Source organism: Lutra lutra, chromosome 15, assembly GCF_902655055.1.
Source record: "Lutra lutra chromosome 15, mLutLut1.2, whole genome shotgun sequence".
In the NCBI taxonomy this organism is placed as follows: Eukaryota; Metazoa; Chordata; class Mammalia; order Carnivora; family Mustelidae; genus Lutra; species Lutra lutra.
In genome coordinates this window covers 46,039,926-46,062,158 of record NC_062292.1, presented here as the reverse complement: position 1 = coordinate 46,062,158, position 22,233 = coordinate 46,039,926, and the positions used below count along the sequence as shown (strand labels likewise).

The 22,233-nt window shown below is 34.3% G+C and overlaps 1 protein-coding gene across 9 annotated transcripts in view; it reads right to left on the bottom strand.

Moving 5' to 3' along the window:
- Nucleotides 1-11,177: 11,177 nt before the first annotated feature.
- Nucleotides 11,178-22,233, bottom strand: part of KCNT2 (potassium sodium-activated channel subfamily T member 2) — a 348,859-nt gene continuing 337,803 nt past the window's right edge. For all 9 annotated transcript variants that reach the window (XM_047705388.1, XM_047705393.1, XM_047705394.1 and 6 more), the window contains 2 exons: nt 20,311-20,395; nt 11,178-12,772 (listed from right to left, as the gene is read on the bottom strand). In XM_047705388.1, the coding sequence (XP_047561344.1) occupies nt 12,661-12,772; nt 20,311-20,395 (197 nt within the window). In that variant the 3' untranslated portion in view covers nt 11,178-12,660. The remainder of the gene's footprint in view (nt 12,773-20,310; nt 20,396-22,233) is intronic.

Genomic DNA, 22,233 nt, shown 5'->3' with positions numbered 1-22,233 from the left:
AAAAGTTGCCCACATTAAGTATGAGCATGAAAATAAATGGAATGGTCACTGTGCAAACATAAAATGAGTGGGAAAAGAAATAGAAGACATAGACTGAGGACAAAGAAGATGATATAAAAGTGAAAGGAGAATGTGCAGAAGGAATAACTAAAAAGACTCGTGTGTGGGGGCTAATGACCATGAATAAGAAAAAAGAAGGTAGTATTTATAGACAACAATACTGTCTTATAAACATCAAATTTGCTGAGAGACTAATTATTCACATGACAAAAAATCATTATGTGGTATGATAGAGGTGTTAACTATCTAATGCTACAACGGCAATAGTATTGCAATATGTAAATGTATCACATCAATATATTAGACACCTTAAGTTTATGCAATGTTACATGTCAAGTATATTTTAATTTAAAAAAAAAAAAGGTGGGAGAGAGGATCTGAATATTCTGCAAAAGATAGTCAAATAATCTCAAAGGAAACGAAAGAGAAGAAAAAAGACTTATCTGAAAGGGCTCATCATAAGAAAGAACATGGTTCTATGAGATGAGATTTCTTTAAAAAATGAGTTTCTAAAAGCATCAGATGAAAAATGAGACCACAACAGAAGGAAATTAGTTGAGAACTGAAAGAAATTACAAATAACAATTGTGAAAAAGAGAGAAAAATAGAGACAAAATTAAAGACTAAATTAGTTACCTAGAAGAATGACTACGAAAATCATATTGACTGCAGAGGAACACTGTAAAGAAATTAAACTTATAAGAGAGAGAAAAACAGTAGAATACATGACAGAAAAGATGCTTAAGAATAATTTCATTCCTTAAGAGAACAGAACAAATAAAAATTATAAAAATAGAAGAGGAAGAAGTATCCATTATGTAATAGAAGGTATTCTCAAAAGAAAAACAAATAGGTCAATTGAAAGAGCTTACAGTGTTTTGTTAAAAAAAAAAAGAAAAAATAACAAAAAAAGAAAAAGAAATTGACACAGAAAATAAATACCCAGACATATGCTAATGAAGTTACTGAACTTCAAAGATAAAGGATTTTGTTTTTCAAATATCCTAGCAGAAATATCATGCCCCTTGCCAATAAAGATTAACAATCTTATCAGGGTGGCCCCAGGCTTCCAGATATTTTCCATTGACACATAATGCCAGAATGCCATAAAGCAATCTCCACACAGTCCAGAGGAAAATAAAAAGCAATGCAAGAATGTTTATTATAAAATCCACAAAGCTGTCATTCAAATCTAAAGCAATAGCAGACATTCTCATATGTGTAAAAGTATACCAATGAGACCCACTAAAAGATGTGGGCAGAGAGGTTAAAATATATATCTATATATATAGATATATATTTTACATTTGAAAAATCAAGTGCTGATCAGAAAAACCATGGTAAAGAGATTTTGCTCACTGGTGATAAGGATTTATTTCCAGAGGAGATTAAGCAGCTGCAGGAAGATAAATGCTATAAATGGTGACAAATTTCAAAGTAAAACTTTTTAAAAAGAGATAGAGTAAATGGGAAAATATATATGTGCATTTATTTCTGTTTTTATTTATGAAGAATCTTCAGCCTTTATTAATGGGGATTCAAAAGACATTGAATTTGGTATATTAAGAGTGAAACTTTTATATGTTACTTAAAGTTATACTAAAGAACCAAAAGAATACTTTTAAGTAGTATAACTAATATATACCAGGAGATAAAGAAGAAAAATGTTGTGTGTTCTATCAGTTTTTGAATTTCCAAAATATCCATCGGAAAAGCTAATGTTGATGTTTAATAAGCAAACTTATATGTCACATTAACTATAATAAAGGAGAATACTGTTTTGCCAGAACGTGAGTAGTGTCTCAGAAGGAGAAAGTCAAGTTTTAAGGCCTGGGCTGGATGCTATAAAGTAGTTTTTCAAGGCAGGGAACTGACTGGGATTCTGTAAAGTTCCTGACATGAAACTTGCATTGTTGGACACAGAAAGAATCTTAAAGTGAGTCATGATGAGTAGACAGCTAATTATGATCCTTGTTTTTTTGGTTCATAATCTTAACTTCAAGAAATAAACACTTTCTGGAGCAAGAATCTAATAATTTTTGCCTAAGGCCAACGTTTTTGAACACACAAAAAGGAAAGCATGCTATGTGCTGGAGTTGTTTAGCACAGAGATAGGAAACTATCTTGGAGCCAGAATTTCTTAGCCCAGGAATGGAAAAACAGGCTGGTTTCAGTTCTCAATCTCTTCTTTGGTTGTTCTTTAGGGAGGATGAACTATTATCATCTGGAGACATGATCAATCCAGATCTGCATTGGTGTTTAACACATCACCATCAAGTATAGAGTTTCTGATGACAATTGCTCCATTTCTAAGGGTCATGTCAGATTTTTTTTCTTTTCTCTCTTTCCCTTTGTCGTTGTTGTTTTTCCTCCTCCTCCTCCTCTCCCTCCCCCTCCTCCTCCTCCTCCTTCTTCCTTCTTCTTCTCCTTCTTCTTCCTCTTTTTTTGAGTACGTTTATTGGATCATTTTATGGAACAGCAACTGCACAGTTGCACTTAAAACTTTGGAGATCACACATTTGAGCAGGATAACAGAGATAAATACTGAGAACAACTAGGATCACGGGTGATAGTTTGTTTCTAGTCCAGTAACCAAGAGAGCCCAAATTAAGCCAAGACTATTTCTATAGCAATAACCTGCAACCTATGTACAGAAGTAGAAGCCTAATTATTAATTCCATGATTTTATTGTTTGTTTTCCAGACCTTTTTGGCAATACTAAAGCCTCCACGCAAGTCTATAAGGTTTTAAGTACAGCGTTCTTCTTGTAAGACAGTTCATATTCAACTGTGAGAGGACCTGAGTTATGTCTAAAGTGACTCTATTTTAAAACACAGTCAAATGGTTTCAAAAGTTAAGGGTCGTGGGAAATCAGTACTAATATTCAGAGTCAGATGTGGATTACAGTGTACAAATGAAGGGTTGGCCTGGGGTTTCCTGAGGTGACAGAGATAAACAAAAGTAAAGGACACATGAGATTAGTTGTGGTATCTGGCTAATTTCTGAGCAGGCACATAGAATAAAGCACATACCAGTGAACATCTGTTTCCTAAAAACAAAAATTAATTTTCAGAGACAGTAGCAGCTTAAATATTTATTTAAGAAACAAACAAACAAAAATAATAATAATGCTAGCTAACCATTAGAATGGCTTAAAGATCTTTAAAACATGTACAAAGCCTAGATTCTACCCTCACAGATCTTTTTTTTTTTTTTTTAAAGATTTTATTTATTTATTTGACAGAGAGATCACAAGCAGGCAGAGAGGCAGGCAGAGAGAGAGGAGGAAGCAGGCTCCCTGCCGAGCAGAGAGCCCGATGCGGGGCTCGATCCCAGGACTCTGAGATCACGACCCGAGCCGAAGGCAGCGGCTTAACCCACTGAGCCACCCAGGCGCCCCAACCCTCACAGATCTTGATTTAATTCATTTGGAAAGGAGTTTGAGCACTGATATTTTTTTTAAATGTCCCTCAACTAATTCTAACTTGCAACAAGGATGAGAATCACTGACATAAAGTTATAACACACAAGGAGAGCCTTTAATATCTAAATCTTATCATCCTTTATTAGAATTCTCTTTATATCTAGAATGTGGTTGAGAAGAACTGCAAATTCAGTGACCTCAGCAGGGAAAGGAGGAATCCCAAAGTGGCAAGACTAAGTAAGAATCAGCTCCAAACCCTTCAAGACACATTACTATGTTATCTTCCAATGAAGTTGGTCTCATGTTATGAACTGATTTCTGAAGCAATCTCGCTGGCAATGATGAAATGAATCCTGAGTTCCTGGGAATGACGCTGGTAGGCAACCCACCAAAGTTCTATTTGATTTGTAGAACCTGAGTCAAGTAATCCATAAGAGTCTTCAACATTGACTCCACTTTCATAACTGAGGACGATGATAGAATCAGCAGTCCTTTGAATAAAGGTGAGGTCCAGTTCACCTGCCACTTGACATTGTCTACTTCTAGACCATTCTTCTTGTTTCCATAGAAGCTTCTCTTTGAGACAAACATGCTCAACAGCATATTCTTAAGCAAAAGGTACATTCTCTCTCTGAGAGGGATTTTTGCAACCATATTTTATTTTATTTTATTTTTTGCAAACATATTTTAGGATTGGGCTTCCTCTCTAGGGATCAATACTGGACGGTAATACTACTAATAATATCATAAATACAAATGGAGGCAAGAGGCATGAAGAAGTACGGATACAATGAGAGTGAACAAAGGGAATGTTCACTAGTTTATCATTAACTATTAGCAATGATATTGTGAGACCTTATTTGAAGAAGTACTTTTTATGATTTACTTCAAAGATACATCTCAACAAATTTTTTTTATAATTGAATGGTTAGATGGAATGAGTAGGAATTAGATAGCCAAAGGTAGGAGGAATATAATCCGAGGCAGAAGAAACGAATTTGTATCTTCTCTAGAGAAAATGCATGTAGCATGTTTGAAAAACTGAAACATAGTGAACGAGAAGTGAGAAGAAAGAGGTAGAGGCATGGGCCAGATCAGACCTATTCGGCCTGCTAGTTTAGGTCTCTTTTCTAAGACTAATGAGAAGCCTCTGGATGATTTTAACTAATAATCAATTTAAATTTTTGAAGAATCTTTCTGAGCATAATTTGGCACATTCCCTAGAATAGCCCAGGTAAAGGCTAGTGTCTGAGCACTGGTGTGAGAAACCATTGGCGAGGATATAGAATGTGAGAGTTGTTCAAGAGGAAGAAGTAACAGAACTCAGAAATTAACTGATGGGAAGGAGTAAAGAAGGAAAAGAGGAAAATCAAAGATGGCCTCAGGTTTGCCCTTGAGCCTTCAAGAATCTCTTTTTTGTTCTACTATCAAAGAGTAGCCTAGTGTTTGTACCCTGTGAGCTATTGGCAGTCTGATTGGTGTAATAAACAATGGTCATGTAGCTATATATATTTTCAACAGAGATTTATTTCTGCACTTCTAAAGTCTTCATGTGGATCATTTTTCAGTTCCTAACAACATACAATTGCTACATAATAATTTTAAGATGTCTAAATCTATAGCAATTTTCTCCTACAAAAAATCATTCCCAGTTTCATCACTCGGCTACCAAGGTCAGTAGTTTCCTGCTCCTTGGAGCTTCTGACAGAGCCAGTGGGAATGAGCACTGCCTCCAACAGCGAACTCAACATTTACTCCCTTCAGCAGAGCCTTCTGAGACTTTAAGCAATCCTCCCTTTGCAACAGACTGGTAAGAAACGGACACAGATACAGCCATGTTAACAAGATCAGGGAGTTGATGCTGGTGACAAACCACCTTTTTAGGAGGTCAGAACACCCCAGCAATCTGTTTCTGCATGCCCCGGGGCAAGAGAGCTATGCCTGTGAAAGCAGATACAGTGAACCATAGCTGGATACAAGATGTGGCAATTACGACACACAGGTAAGTCTGCAGAGTGGTCAATATCATAGACACAAAACAAATGACTTACCCTTGATCATCTTCTGCATCCTGCGGTTTATTCTGTGATGATATTGGAAGAGTTACAAAGAAACAATTGTAATTCGTACTCAGATGAAAATCGTCTTCTATCTGTCATACAAAAAGACGTTAAATTACTTCACTAAGTTATGTCGATGTTATATGAGTTTTGTAATTGCTTTGGTGGCTATTTTATATAAAGAGGAAAATAAAAGGAAAATGTTAAGGAATAGTGAAAGATGCCAGGGAAGTTTGATTCTTTTAATATTGAAAAATTGCTCTGAGACCAAATAATTATAAGGCAAGCAGATCTTATCAATATCTTATAATAGTGGCTCTTTAAGAAAGACTTTACAAATAGTACAGAAGCTATTTTGAAATACTAAGCTTTTGCTCTTAACAGATTCTTAATTATACACTTTTAATGGTTTGTTACTTGCAGTAGTACATGGATATCAATACCCCAAAAGGACTTAAGGAAATCATTTTATTTAATGATTATAAAGTGATTTTAGCTTTTAGAACTATCAGGTAAATATCATAAGCATATTAGTAAATAGGTTAAAAAAAGTTTTAACAGATTTCTTCTTTCAAAAATAGGTGCCCTGGAATATTTACATTTCAAAGTGATCAAAGAACCATCTTCTCTCCTGCTCATTTAGGCTTTTCCCATTATAACAATGATTCAGAGGTAACTGATTACTCTCCCTCTTGCTTCAAATTGGATTGCAACTTGTTTCCTAGTCAAGGATAAATCTTAATTTCACTAAAGTGAGAAATGAGGATTGCCCACACTAAGTTGGAGAATGTGAGTAATTCGAAATAAAGAACTTTACTCCTTTAGTTAGAGATAATAAATCAAGCACAGCTACTTATTTTTAGCAACATGTTTTCCAGTGGAAATTTCAGTCATTTCATAGTCATTTCACAGCATGTTTTTTGCCAAAAACATTAAAAATCAATTAGTTTTCATTAAAAAGTGATCGTAAGATATTCCATTTTCAAAATCAAATCATTTGTAGCTTAGTTGGTGCAAAACATCTAAAATTAAAGTATTTTTCAAGATTATTACTGTTTTCTCAACTTTTTCTGTCCAAGTTTGAATTTTTAGTTAAGGTAATACCATTTCTGTTATATTTATGTTGCTTTAATGATCTGGACATTTTAATTTTTCCAGGAAATATACATTTATAAAATCTTTAACCTAAAACTTAAGATCACCTTCTTCATTGAATATTATTCTAGATTAAAATAATCTTCTATTATATTAAGCCATGAGGTTATGGTGTTTATGCATTACTGCAGTATAGCCAAACGTGTCCTGCCAAATATGTATCACAAAATGCCAGTTCCCTTGTGAGATCCTGTGACCATTATAGGCTAAGTATTTGTGTCTCCCTCAAATCTGCATTTTGAAATCATATCCTCCAGTGTGATGATATTAGGTGCCTTTGGGAGATAATTAGAGTTAGATGAAGTCATGAAGGTGAAGCCCCAAGAATGGGATTAATGCCCTTAAGAGTTTCAGAGAGCTTGCTTCTCTCTACTCTCTGCCCTGTGAACATTCACCAAGAAGACAGCCACCTGCAAACCAGGCAGTGGGTTCTCACCAAATGCCAAACAAATCTGCCTTGATCTTGGACCTCCAAGCCTTCAGAACCATGAGAAATAAATCTCTGTTGTTTAAAGGCCCCAGTCTATTGTATTTTATTAAAACAGCCCAAGCAGACTAATACAGTAAGTGAATAAATTATATGTTGGGTTTCATCCTTATATAACTTAGATAGTATTTAGATGAGATTTTGGACTTTAGACTATAGAGTTGATGCTGAAACAAGTTGAGATTTTTGGAACTGTTGGGATGCAATGAATATATTTTGCAGTAAAAAAAAAAAACAAACCATGAATCTAGGGGATGGGGACAGGGATGGAATGTTCTAGACTTAATGTTTATATCCCCCCACCCTACAAATTCATATGCTGAAGCCCTAGCCCTCAGTATGATGACATTAAGGGCTGCAGTCCTTAATTTGATCTCATCAAATTAAGATTTGATGAGATCACAAGGGCAGAATTCTCATAAATAGGACTCGGGCCCTGATAAAAGTCCCAAGAGAGTTTGCTTCCCTCTACTTTCTGCCATGTGGGGATCCAAGAAGAGAGCCATCTATAAACCAGGAAGCAGGTCCTCACCAAACATTGAATCTGCTGATGTCTTGATCTTAGACTTCTCAGTCTCCAGTACAGTGAAGAAGAAATATTTGTTAAGCCATCCAGTCTACAGTATTTTTGTTCTTGCAGCCTAAATGGACTAAAATTGATAGATTGACAGATTTCTTTTGTGGGTTTCATTCTATGGTCTCCATTCAAATTTAGAATACAATACATTTGATGTGTATTGGCATAATTTTTGACATATGGCAATCATCAGTATTAAAGAGTACTTACAAGTTAAAAGTGATTCCTTTAACCTTATATCATTTATTTGTGCCCTGTACGACTAAGCACTGTATTTACAAACCTCAACTTCAGTACTTCCCTCAGGTCTAGTAATAACATCTCATAGCCCTGTCTTTTGAAAGTTGAGAGTTTTCAGAGAAGCAAATAAATGCTCCTGTTCCAAGACCATCTCAAGCTTTCTTATTCTATATGAATATTAATAATATACAGATCCAGGGAATGATAGTCCATAAATTTAGGAATGTTTCCTTTCAGAGTTGTATTTAATTTTCAAACACAAAGCTATCTAGCCTGGTATCACATGAGATGAAACGTATTTTGTATACAGTAAAAACAGGGAAAATATGAAGCTCTGTGTAGAACTATAAATTTCTTCAAAATGAGACTAAATTATAGTATAGTTCGTTAAAGATCTCTGCTATATTTATACTTAGGACAACAGATCATTATTTTGTTTCTATTGAAACATTTTTAGATATAAAATAATTCTATTGTGTAGTAAGATAGAACACAGACTTTAATTATAAGCCCAATAACTATATTTTTAGGACCACTGGTATATGACATTGATCCACAATAATTAAAGCTGACATGTCCCTCCAAATAAAATAGCCTGGAAAGCAATCCTACTAAAAACAACAACAACAACAACAACAACATACAGAGAAGAGCAAAATGAAATAAAATGGTCTACTACTTCACAAGATGAAGTCTTAATTTTTTAAAAAATATTTTATGTATTTATTAGAGAGAGAGAGCATGAGTGGGGAGAGGGACAGAGGGAGGGAGAAGCAGACTCCCCACTGAGCAGGAAGCCCACCTGGGGGCTTGAACCCACCTGCAGCTCCATCCCTGGTCCCTGGGATCATGATCTGAGCCCAAGGCAGATGCTTAACTGCCTGAGCCCCCCAGACACCTCAAGCGTGGTCAGTCTTAAAAGTTTCCCAGCAGATGCTACTTAATTTGTTGAATTCTCCCCAAATCTGTCCTTATATGTTGCAGTCCTTGAAATTTGATATCATCATTATCACAGACTTAATCAAATTGAAGAACTGCTGATTTGTACATCGTGTCTCAGCCAGGATTCAATCTAGAGAAAGAAACCACACAGTGATTGAGACAGACAAAGCTTAATGTAGAGAATTATTAGCTTTGGAGCAAGGACAGATGGATCAGTATTAAGCAAAGAGAACTTGAAAACAATATGGCAACAGCAGCCATAAGGAGCATGAGTCTTCAGAGTTGAGGTAGAGTGCCCCACAAAGAGACCCCATGACTGATATCAAGACTATTAGAGGTGGCACAGCTGTGGCTCACAGAATTACAGAAGTCACTGTGGTACTTGCATTGGTAGAACCTGCTGGAAATTTCAAGAGAGTCACTCATGGGGAATGTCTCACTGGAGGCACTCAAGGAAAACAGCATCTGAGGGGCTGCTGAGGGTGGCTCTTGGCCCCTGGGGAGGTGGACTGGAGAAGGGCAGGCGCATCAGAAGTCTGGGCTGGAAACTGCACCCGGTGCAGGAGTCAGTCCCTTGCACGGAGAGAGCAGGTTACTTCCAGGATTTTTCATCCATGCTCCTGGGTATTTCCCAATATGCAGAGCAGGCTACATAGGAGGCAACAAAAATCCCCAGGGATCTCTCCACCATGCTGCTCTGAAAGGCCCGAGTTCCCTGGTCTGTCTTCCTTCTTTTCACTTTTCAGTCTTCTGATGCTTGTTTGATAAATAATATCTAGAGTTTGTATCTGTACTTAGGAGGAATAGGCTTCATTTTCCTGGAGCCCAAAGTCTATCATTGCATTTAAACTTTGTTTTCCCTCTAACCAGTGCTTTTCTAGTCTTTAAATTAGTGTATTGGGACAGTATTCTCTGGTTCATAAAAAAAATTTCTCTTCTAGCACCTACATTCATTCTTTTCCACCTTCCTTTTCTTTTCTGCTTTTCCCTCCCTTCTCTTTGTTCACTTCTCTACCTCCATCCTCCCTGACCCTTCCTTCCTCCCTCCTTTTTTCCTACCACATAGTTATTCAGAAACTATTATATTAAGAAGTGATTCAGCGGGTTTTTTTATGGTTATCTTTTCCAATGAGATGGCCTTCATGTTTATGTTGGTGTTTCTTCATGTTTGTATTGCTTTATATAGAAGTGACAAAAGGAATTTTGTAGTTTCAGAACATAATTGGTTAAACAGTTGAAGTTTTGGCAAAAAGCACCAAGGGTTTTCACCATCAGAAATAATTTTTATTATTTATTTTAAGCAATTCAATGTAACTTGTAGCAAAATGGTACATAGACAATAAACAGAACCGATTCCCATAAGATTACAAGGACTATTATTGACTTTATATTTTATTTTTGTGTGCAAGTTAAGTATTTTAAAAAGGCAACAGTTTGTTAAAAGGCTTTTATAAGCATTTTTTATGCTTTAAATAACAGAAAACTAATAAACTATCCATATTATAGCAAGCTGTTATGAATTGTGTCAATTATTAAATTTGGGCTAATGTTCATAATCAAAAATAATTCTTGTAAAATTTATGAAACAAAACTTTTAGTTTTTTAGGAAATATAGTCATGTCCTTGCTTAGAGTCCTAGTCTTGACAATGGTCAAAATGCAAAAATACTAAACTTGAGATCTCATGGGGAAATAGAATATTCATAAAATCTTACATTTATTCCTAAAAATAACTCTAATGGAGTAATGAAATGGCAACTCAAAGAAATATCACATTTGATTACTGATGTGCAAATATAAAATAAGTTAATAAACCCGTTATTGTTATCTATTACATATATTAGTTCAATTCTGCCTTTAGTTTGAATAATTTACAGGTGAATATATAAGTTTGTCCAGTATATTTCACTTGTCTACAACGTACATGCATAAATATGCATACAATCTTTGTTTTAAGGTCCGCTTCCAATTTTAAGTAACTTGTTATGAATTCTCTACTTCCCTGTCTGATTAAAGAAAGTTAAAGATAGGCTCTCCCTGTTTTAGAGGAAATTCTTGGTGCTTTTGTTATTTTAAAATGAGAATAATGGAAAATTCTAAAAAACAACAATAACAAATAGCCATATTTCATCCTCTCTAAGCCAAATTATACAATGGCTATCAGCTATAATTTCACATGTTAGGATTTAAATTTTAATTTCTATAGAATTATTTGGGGAGTTTTCTTTCTTTAGGCTTTCTTTACGTGTTTTTTTTTTTTAATTCTTCTACTATCTTTCCAACTTATCTGCTTCTTTGTGAGGAGAAGGGAGAAAATATCCCTTTCTAGTCTTACATGTCCAATTTTTTGTGAAATTAAAATTCAATGTCAAGGCCAGAACTTTTTTAAGATACAAAATTAGAGGAAAATATCTTTTTCAATTTACCGATGTCTCTTTCATGGGAATACCTTAACAGATTCCAACCACCTGGTAAACCGTGCTCTTGTGCTTCTCAGTCTGTTTCTGAAGGGGAATAAACCAAAAAGATAATACCAAGGATCAATTTATATTTAATTTATAACTATAAAATTCTTCATGATTTATATTACATTTCAATGGCAAAAACTACCTATCTTCACTACATGTTTTTTCCTCACAGTGTTAAAACCTATGTCCTACAGATGATTTTTCAAAATTAAATCAAAATTTTTAACATACCATTGTTTTGTGTATGAGTATTTCAATACAAAAGCATAGAGGACTTTAAATGTTTTGAAATGTCCTTTTATTCCATAAAAGGTATAATTTTGCCTGTTTGAATTTTAAAGTAACTTTCTAATGAAATATGCTATATAAATTATAAAAATGTTAAAGCCCAAGAGCCTAATGAAAACCAATACTGCATATTTCAGTTAATGTTTCAATTCTTGGCTTCAACTGAAGTCAACATATGTGTTTTCAGTATTTTCTCAGGCATTCTTTTAGGAGAATAATAAATATTTGATTTTTAACATTTTTCTTGGCATACAATGTGTGTCAGACATTAAGTAAGCAAAAAGTTCAGGTACTTGATATTTTTTTGTTTGTTTTGGTTTCCTCAATGTTATAAAACATGCTGTGAACATCTCAAATTCTAAAATGAGTATGATACCATATGAAAAGGCAACGAAAAAGGTTAAAATGATTTAAAGATTTATACTCTAAAGCAAACTGATTCTTACACGAAAGTCAGCCATACAAGTTTGTTGGTTAATCTTTGTGTAGATGCTAGACATTTATGATGAACTCAATTTTATAAAACGCAAGTTTAAAGAATGTAATATGACTTTAATTTTTAAGAGGAGCCACAAACTTCTATGACCATTGTGATGCACCAAATACAGTTGGAGTTTTTTGTTTACTTTCATAAAACCTTAACACTTTTAAAAATTACCTTCATACAGTTTGGACTGTTGTCAAACAAATAACCGATTTAAATTTTTTGTTTTAATTTAGGTTTTTAAAATCATTCCACTGATGTCTTTCAGATATTAATAGGAGGAGTACCAATAAGCAATACTTTAACTTTCAAAATAATCTATACTTCTAAGAGAATAGATTGCTTTTAATATGAGAGAACTGAATATATTCTGATCGAGTTTCTTTCCTGCCAGCAGCACTCATTCTTCCCCTAAGAGTTAGAGTTGTTGCAAGCAAGATTCTTGTAGGGGACAAAGGTCTCTTATTTTCCTTTTATCAAAGCTGAGTTTCCTCCCGAGAGTCTTGACCCATGGCATTGCAGATGCTGTTTTTTCGACTGGGTTCACTGTTTGGAAGGTATGCCAGCGGATCTGGTCGGATTAAGTATCTAGGAAAAGAAAACAAAGCAAATAACTATAATAGTAAATAAAGGCAAAACTAATTCACACTTACACTTTATAGACTGCTGCCTCAAATATATTTAGCTTTTAGTTCATTTAAACTGTGTCTATGCATAGTACCTGTAGAAGGACTCACTTCTTGGCTGGCCTATACAATTTGACAGAACTTGTATTGTTTCTATACCTAAGCAGATTATGACAATGTATGCTGATGAATCAAGAATTATTAATTTTTTGGGCGCCTGGGTGGCTCAGTGGGTTAAGCTGCTGCCTTCGGCTCAGGTCATGATCTCAGGGTCCTGGGATCGAGCCCCGCATCGGGCTCTCTGCCCAGCGGGGAGCCTGCTTCCCTTCCTGTCTCTCTACCTGCCTCTCTGCCTGCTTGTGATCTCTGTCTGTCAAATAAATAAAATAAAATCTTTAAAAAAAAAAAAAGAATTTTTAATTGTGGTCCATTTTACCACCTTTGTCTTATGTTTCATTTGTTTGATTTGATTTAACATCCCTTTCCTTTGGCTATTTTTCTAACAAAGAGACAAATCTTAGCCATGATCCTTCTATTACTTACCTGCTCTTAGCCTTTTGATCTAAATTATTTATTTACTTATAAATAATTTATTTGATCTAAATAATGTCTATAGTCCTTTTAATTTATATATTTCAGGATTCTAAAAAAGTAGTCATTTGATATATGCTCTGAAAAATATTATGTGGAGATAAACTTTTAATTACCTGGAAATTAGTCTAAAATTCAGGTTTTGCTACAGTGAGCAACTATACAAAACAATAAAAAATAATTCTTAATTCATTCTACTGGTAAACGGGAAAATGTTCATCTGCCAAACTCGTACATTTCAATAATGTTAGGATTTGTTTCAAGAGAGATGTTTACTTCAGACTCTCAGATGACATGGGCTTCCAGTTCCTGAGCCCCTCTGGAATACTACGTTGGGAACTGGGAAGGTAAAAAGTCACAAAGCTTAACTCCTGTTCTGCACAAGATTAGTAGAATTTAATTTATAAAGCAGACATAAACAAGAAAAATAAATTCCAAACATCAAAGAAAGAGGAAAAAAAGCAACAGTGAGAATTAGGGAATGCTTAATTGAGAAGGTTGAGTTGAGCTTCTCTCTCTAGGCCTGCTCCTGAACTCTTTTAGAAAATGAATTTGACTTCGGGAGAATGGCTAAACCAGGAAATAGTGGAAGGTAAATTCAGGAAGAAAAGAAGAAAACAGCTAACAAAGGACTTTAAGTTTCGGGATAAAGTAGTTTCAATCTCTGTTCCAAAGGCAGTGGAAAGCCACTGAAGTTTACAGAAAAAAAAGAAAGTAAATACGTGCCATGCAGCATTTGAACAAGTCTTGTTTCAGATGTAAATGAAACTAGGAATTCATAGTTTTATAATAATTTGAGAGATACAAAAAATGAGCAGAAAACCCAATTTAAAGGGAGAACTCTAATGAAGACTACATTTTTCTTCTTAAAAACTAAAGGAAAAATATTCATAAGATATGTTCCTTAATGAAAATGAGAAAAGGCAATTTAAAGCACTACAGTCTATTTTCTCCAAGCAAATAAAAGTTGGAATTAATGTCCTTGAATCCATTAATTGGATACTGTTGTCTATGCACATTGCTTTATGATTACTTTAAATATCACCAGCATTGTAGATTGATGAAGAAAACTAATAGCTTTTTTACTTGATAAATTGAACTTTTTCTAATTTGTAAATTAAAAATATATAACATGTTACTTTGATACATTTATATATTTTAATATGATTGCCATTGAAGCAATATACATTTATAATGTTATAGTGTGTTATTATTAACTATATTCATTACACTGTGCATTAGATCTCTATCTTTATTTCTTGGTACAAGCTTGGACCCTTAAACACCATCAATCTTAATCCCCCACCTCTCATCCCCTGGTAACCACCTGTCTTTTTTATGGGTTTGACTTTCTTTTTGGATTCCACATATAAGTGCTATCACTCAGTACTTGTCTTTCTCTGACACCTCACTTCACATAATGTGTTCAAGGTTAATCTATGTTGTTGCAAATAGCAGAATAGCTTCCTTATTCACGGCTGAATAATATCCACTATGTATAATACCACATCTTTCTTATGCATTCATCCATTGATGGGCATTTGGGTTGTTTCTGTATCTGTTATTGTGAATAATGCTGCAACATACATGAGTGCACATAAGTCTCAACAAAATCTTGTTTTCATTTCCTTTGAAGAATATACCCAGAACTGGAATTGCTGGATCATATGGTAGATCTATTTTTAGTTTTTTAAGGAACTTACGTATTGTTTTCCATAGTGGTTGGACGAATTTAAATTCCCACCAACAGTGTACATCGGGTTCTGTTTTTACAACATTCTCACCAACACATGTTGTCTCTTGTCTTCTTGATGACAGCCATCCCAACAGGTGTGAGGTGATATCTCATTGTCATTTTTATTTGCATTTCCCTGACGATTAATAATGCTGGGCATCTTTCCATGGCACTGGGCATTTTCGTGTCTTCTGGAAACTAGTTTCTGCCCATTTTCAAATTTGATTGTTTGCTTCTTTGTTAATAAGTTCTGTTAGTTCTTTATATATTTTGGATATCAACCCCTTATCTAAGATATGGTTTGCAAAACTCTTCTCCCATTCTGTAAGCTGTTGTTTCATTTTGTTGATTGTTTCTTTTGTTTTGCAGAAGCTTTTGAGTTTGATGTAGTCCCATTTGTTGATTTTGCTTAGTCTGTGCTTTTGGCATTATGACCAAAATATCATTGCCAAGACCAATATCAGTGAGTTTCTTCGCTGTTTTCTTCTAGAAGTTTTATGATATAAGGTCTTATATTTAAGTCTTGGATCCATTTTGAGGGTTTTATTTTTTTAGTGGTATGAGATAGGAATCTAATTTCATTGTTCTGTATATGCTTCTCCAGTTTCCCCAGCATCAATTTTTGAAGAGACTTTCCTTCCCCCATTGGGTGTTCCTAGCTTCTTCTGTCAAATATCAGTTGACCACACATACTAGGTTTTAATTCTGGGCTCTCTATTCTATTCCATTGATCTGTGTGTCTATTTTTGTGCTGCACCATACTTTTTTTTTACTATGGCTTTGTAGTATAGTTTGAAAATGTGATACCTCGGGGCGCCTGGGTGGCTCAGTGGGTTAAGCCTCTGCCTTCAGCTCAGGTCATGATCTCAGGGTCTTGGGATTGAGCCCCGCATCGGGCTCTCTGCTCAGCAGGGAGCCTGCTTCCTCCTCTCTCTCTGCCTGTCTCTCTGCCTGCTTATGATCTCTCTCTGTCAACTAAACAAATAAAATCTTTAAAAAAAAATTAAAAAAAAAAGAAAATGTGATACCTTTGGCTTTGTTCATTTTCTCTCAGGACTGCTTTGGCTAGTCAAGATTCTTTGCAGTTTCATATGAATTCTAGTCTTGTTTCTTCTAATTCTGTGAAGATTACTTTAAGATTTTGACAGGAATTTTGTTGAGTCTGTATATGGCTTTGGGTAGCATGGCCATTTTATCAATATTTATCCTTCTACTCCAGGAACACAGGAAATCTTTCCATTTTTTTGTGTCTTGTTTGATTTCTTTCAGCAAAGTTTTGTAGTTTTCATGTACAGATCTTTCACTCCTTTGTTTAAATTTTTTCCTAAATATTTTATTGTTTTGGATGCTATTGTGAATAGGATGGTTTTATTTCTTTTTTTGATGCTGCATCATTTGTGTAAAGGAATGCCACTGATTTCTGTAAGTTGATTTTGTAATCTGCCACATTACTGAAATCATTAAGGTAAACATATTTTTAATTGACCCTTTGGAATTTTCTTTATATAAGATCATGTCTTCAGCAAATGGTGACAATTTTACTTCTTTCTGATTTAGATACTTTTTATTTCTTTGTCATATCTAAATACTCTAGGTAGGACTTCTAGTACTAAATAAAACAGGAAAATTGAGAGGGGGCAACCTTGTCTTATACCTGATCTTGAAGGAAACTCAATTTTTTCTCATTTATTATAATGTTAACAATGAATTTATTGTATATGGCTTTTATTATATTGAGGTATGCTCCTTATTTTTAAATTAGTTATTTTTTTTAAATTAATTAAATTAATTAATTGTATGTGAGGTGCATTATAAATTGTTTTCACACTGATTTGGGGTTAAAGTTATTCCTGCTGAGGTGTTTTCCTAAGAAGTCTTTGAAACATACTTACCTTTCTCCCCTAAAATAATTTTTTTTTAGCTTTGTTCATCTGGAAGATGAAAAATCAGTATTTCCTACATAACTAGCTTCTCTTCAAAGCTCCAGTACTATATATTTCTATATGCTTTCTAGACATTTCCATGTAACACACTGAATGATGTATCTAAACTCTAGTTCATCATCTTTTTTTTTTTTGGATGTTCATATCAGATTTATTCATAGTAGAAAACTCGTCATTTCTTTTTTATCCCCACAGCCAACAATTCCTCTTTTTCTTCCCAGAAAACTGCCTTCCTATTCTGACTTGCTTCAGTGAACCAGCATTTATTTATTTATTTGGCCATCAGATAGAATTGAATTTCTTTTTTTTTTTTTAATTTTGTTTGTTAATATACAGTGTTAATATTGATTTCTGGAGGAGACTACATTGATTCATCACTTACATACAACACCCAGTGCTCAACACAGCCATGCCCTCTTTAATGCCTATCACCTATCTAGCCCATCTCCCCCGCACCTCTCTCCATCAACCCTCAGTTTGTTCTCTTTCATTAAAAGTCACAAATGGCTTCTTTCCCTCTCTCCTTTTTTTCTTTCCTCCCCTTCCCATATGTTCATCTGTTTTCCTTCTTAAATTCCACATGAGTGAGATCATATGATATTTGTCTTTCTCTGGCTGACTTATCTCATTTAGCATAATACACTCTAGCTCTATCCACATCTTTGCAAATGGCAAGATTTCATTCCTTTTGAAGGCTGAATAATATTCCATTACACACACACACACACACACACACACACACACACACACACCCCACATCATCTTTATCCATTCATTTGGGCTCTCTCCACAGTTTGGGTATTGTTGATAATACTGTTAAAAACATTGGGGTGCAGGTACCCCTTCAAATCTGTATTTTTTTTTTATCCTTTGGGTAAATATCTAGTAGTGCAATTGTTGGAGCCTAAGGTAGTTCTACTTTTAACTTTTTGAGGAACCTCCATACTGTTCTCCAGAGTGGCTGCACCAGTTAACATTCCCTTCAAGAGTGCAAGAGTTTTCCCTTTCTCCACCTCCTTGTCAACACCTGTTGTTTCTTCTGTTGTTAATTTTAGCCATCTGATGACTGATTTTGAGCATCTTTTTGTGTATCTGTTAGCTATCCGGATGTCTTTTTTGGAAAAGCATTTATTCATGTTTTCTGCTCATTTCTTAACTGGAGTATTTGTATTTGGGTGTAAGTTCTTTATAGATTTTGGAACCTTTATCAGATATGCTATTTGCAAATATCTTCCCCCATTGCCACCTTTTAGTTTTGTGGATTGTTTCCTTTGCCGTATGGAAGATTTTTTACACTGATGAAGTCCAATAGTTCATTTTTGCTTTTGTTTCCCTTGCTTCCAGTGATGTGTCTAATAAGTTGCTATGGGCTGAGGTCAAAAATGTTGCTGCATGTGTTCTCCCTTAGGATTTTGATGGTTTTCTGTCTCACATTTCATCCATTTTGATTTATTTTTGTGTATGGTATAAGAAAGTGGTCCAGTTTCATTCTTCTGCGTGTTGCTGTCCAGTTTTCCCAACCATTTGTTGAAGAGACTGCCTTTTTTTCCATTGGACATTCTTTCCTCCTTAGTCAAAGGTTAGTTGACTATATAGTTGTGGGTCCATTTCTGGGTTCTCTACAGTTTTGGAATCTTAAATCCATATTACACTTCTTCTTTTCCAATTCCCACACCAATGACAGGTCTTACTCTTTGCCTTCATAAGTGTATATACACAGAAGCCTCCTCTACAATCCAGTATCTTAATGCTATGAGAGATTCTTATCTTTCGCACACTTGCCTAACAGCAATTAGTTTTCCTATTTTCGTATCTGTTTCAGTCTTAATCCATGCTGTCAATCAATTCAACTGTTTCTTGCAAAGCTCTTTCAAATACATATATCCTTTCCATTCCAGCCAACATACCCCACAAAATATATAAAGGCAGCCTTCTAATTCTTGGTATATTACTAGCTTTAGCTTTAAACCACTTGCATAGATCTATCTTGTGTTCTGTATCACAGAATACTCTCAGTCCTACCAGTCTCTGACTTTATTACTGATTTTCCTAATTATAGATACAAACACATCCTGTTGACCTCACACCCACCAAGGCTTTTGGATCTTTGGTGTTTGTACTACATCAGTAGTGCAATCTGGAATTAGCTACCTTAGCTCATCAGCACTTGATCCCGCTCCGCCTCAGGATGATGGACCTCAAGGGCAAATCTGTATTAGATATTTCTCCCTTAGGCTTACACCATTAACTATCAAAATGCCTTTTCTAAAATCTTGCTACTTTCTTGTTCATATATCTAAGTACTTCCCATTGCCTATAAGGTTTAAACTGAGTTTAAACCTATTTTGTTACCTAAAGTACCCCCAGAGTCGGGTTCAATATACATCTCCAATATTACGTTTAGTGAACAACAGAGATGTTAGTAATACAAAGCTTTTTTACTAGGATCAAACTGGACTCTCTAGTGTTAACAAAAGAAGCACATTATGCAGCTCCTTGCTCTGGAACTTCCTGTGCTTTCCACCTACACAAATCTTATTTACCTTTCAAAGTCTGGTTCAAATCCTCATATCCTCTGTAATCACTGTAACTCACAATAATGTCTTCCTCTTTGAAATCAGAAAAACACTGTTTCACTCAGTTGGTGCTTAATTCATTAGTAATAAAGTCATATTATATATTGCTATCAAATTTTTTATGTTTAAATTGTAGTTTGTTAAAGTGTAAGACTTTGAAATCAGGAAAAATGTCTTATCTCTGTATCGCACTTTTAAGGAAACACTAATGCAATTGTACATGCATGGCACAGTTTTTGATTAACCAGGTTACTACCATAGACATTTTCCTAGTAAGTGTTCTGACTTATTTTACTTAGAGCTTTTGGGAACTCTCAGGTATTTAAAACTAGATAATGTAGTATTTCAGGTTTTTCTCTGAGCTGTTCTCTTATTATTCTGCATACTTTCTTTTATTTCTCCAAATGTATATGAGCTCAGAAGTACAGAATTCCCGCTGCTACTTCCTTCTTTTATACCTCTGCAATTCTACAATGCTTTTTTTATAATATTATACATAGAAATATATAAAATGCATTTGTTTATTGAACATAGAAATTAGACTGGCAGTTTCTAAGCATTTATGACACAAGAGGTAGAAACAAAAATATAGAAATAAATAAATAACTAGTTTCCTAAAAATAAATGACTTATGTGAAATAAGAGATCAACTTACACAACATCATTCAGCTCCAGTCTGGTATCTGGAGACGGGTTAATCAGGATGTAGGAGAGGGTACTTTGATGATCATTCATTTCATCTAGAAGATAAATAAATGTCAAGTTTGTTATACTGCTTACAGAAGATTACAGGAATTACTGTAGAGCATCTAATCTTCAAACCATATACCTGTCCATGAGAACTTGCCATAGTTTTGCCCACAGCATGATTGTGTACATAACTTTGACTATTTTCAAATGACTGTCATTGGAAATATCTGACAGGTACTCATTTTTTGTTCCAACAGATGATAAAAATAAAGTATCTAACTCTGTTCAGAACAACTACAGTTATATTCTACCCTTTAAGCTATTACACTGAAAAAATATTTCTATTAAAGAACTATCTAGACAAGATGTTCATTAATTTATTATGCCTTCTCAATTATAAAAAATAATTGTGGTTATAGATGGCCATCCCAGATATGAATATGCATACGGGAAATGCTGTGAAAAATCATGTGATAACATTCTGTTTAAAAAACAGAACAGAAATGTATCTAAAAAGCTTGAAGGCTCTAAATATGTTTTGCATTGTTATAGGATATATCTGATATAAGTTATGCTAATGCTTTTGCAAAATACAAAGAATCCTGTAGAACAGAATTAACTGTAAGTTTCAAGGGAGGTGTATTACTAAATTTTTTGTTGTTTCTCTAAAACAATATGTATTTTTAAAATAAAAGGCTTTGTCTTTTTAATTTTTTCAATTCACTCTGAAGACATTGTCACTCTTCAAGTTTGAAGAGCTAACTTGGTATTATATAGGACGCTGAAAAATAAAACAGCTTTGAAATCTCAATTTTTAGCTGTCAAAGTTCAAATCCTGATAAGATGTAAATATAAAACCACGTGGACATGTACTTCAATAAACATTAATCCTCTCAAGGGTGACATTTTTAGGCTGTGAGGGTACTGTTTAAAATCCTGCTCTAGAGCCACACATAGTATCCTTCTACCCACTTCAGTTACAGATAAGCTTGGTTTCTAAAACAAGGTACTAAATTTTGATACAGTTTGATCCAAAGTCCAAAAATATATTTCATACCAATGGAGTTACATAGTGCTCAAATGCATAAAGTTAAAATAAAGGTCTTTTTTAGGCCAACATAGTTGACTGATAATTTCCTGCACTGGAAAATAGATATCATTTTTGCTAAATAATGTCTACCACTGTGTTCATCTAACTAGAAACTTATCACTTGAATGTGTAAAATTTAATAATATTTTCAGTTATGATAGTTTAAGTCGTCATGTAGATGTGTCCAATTTTTAAAGTCTATACATGAAAATCCTTATCTTACAAGGAAGATAAACTGCAGTATAATCAAACTTACCATAAGTTTGCAAGTAAAACTATTATAATCATAAAATCATCAAATTTATATTAACAAAAGGAACATATTTGGTTGCATATCTCTAGGGCGGACACAAGGAACAGTATCCTGGCAGATGGATAAGCGTTGTTGGGCCATATAGAGAATGCCTGGTGAAATCTGAATTTCAGATAAAAACTAATAATTTTTGGTATAAATATGTCCCGAATACTGTTTGTGGCATTCTTATACTAAAACATTTTTATGTTGTTTATCTGATATTCAAATTTAACTGAGAATCCTGTATTTTCACTTGTATACTGTATTTTAAATCCATTATAAGTCCATTATACTTGGGGGTAAATGGCTAACTCAAACAGTTGGAGCTCAGAATTCTAATGAATATAATATGATGAGCTTACTTTAAATAAGGTAAAATTCCAACTCAAAACATATTATATGGACAGGCAGTGACCAAGATTCCTTTTCTAGATAAAAAGGAATTTTGATTTATCTATACTTTTTGAGACACTTTCCCCTTATGAGAATATCCACAAGTGCCA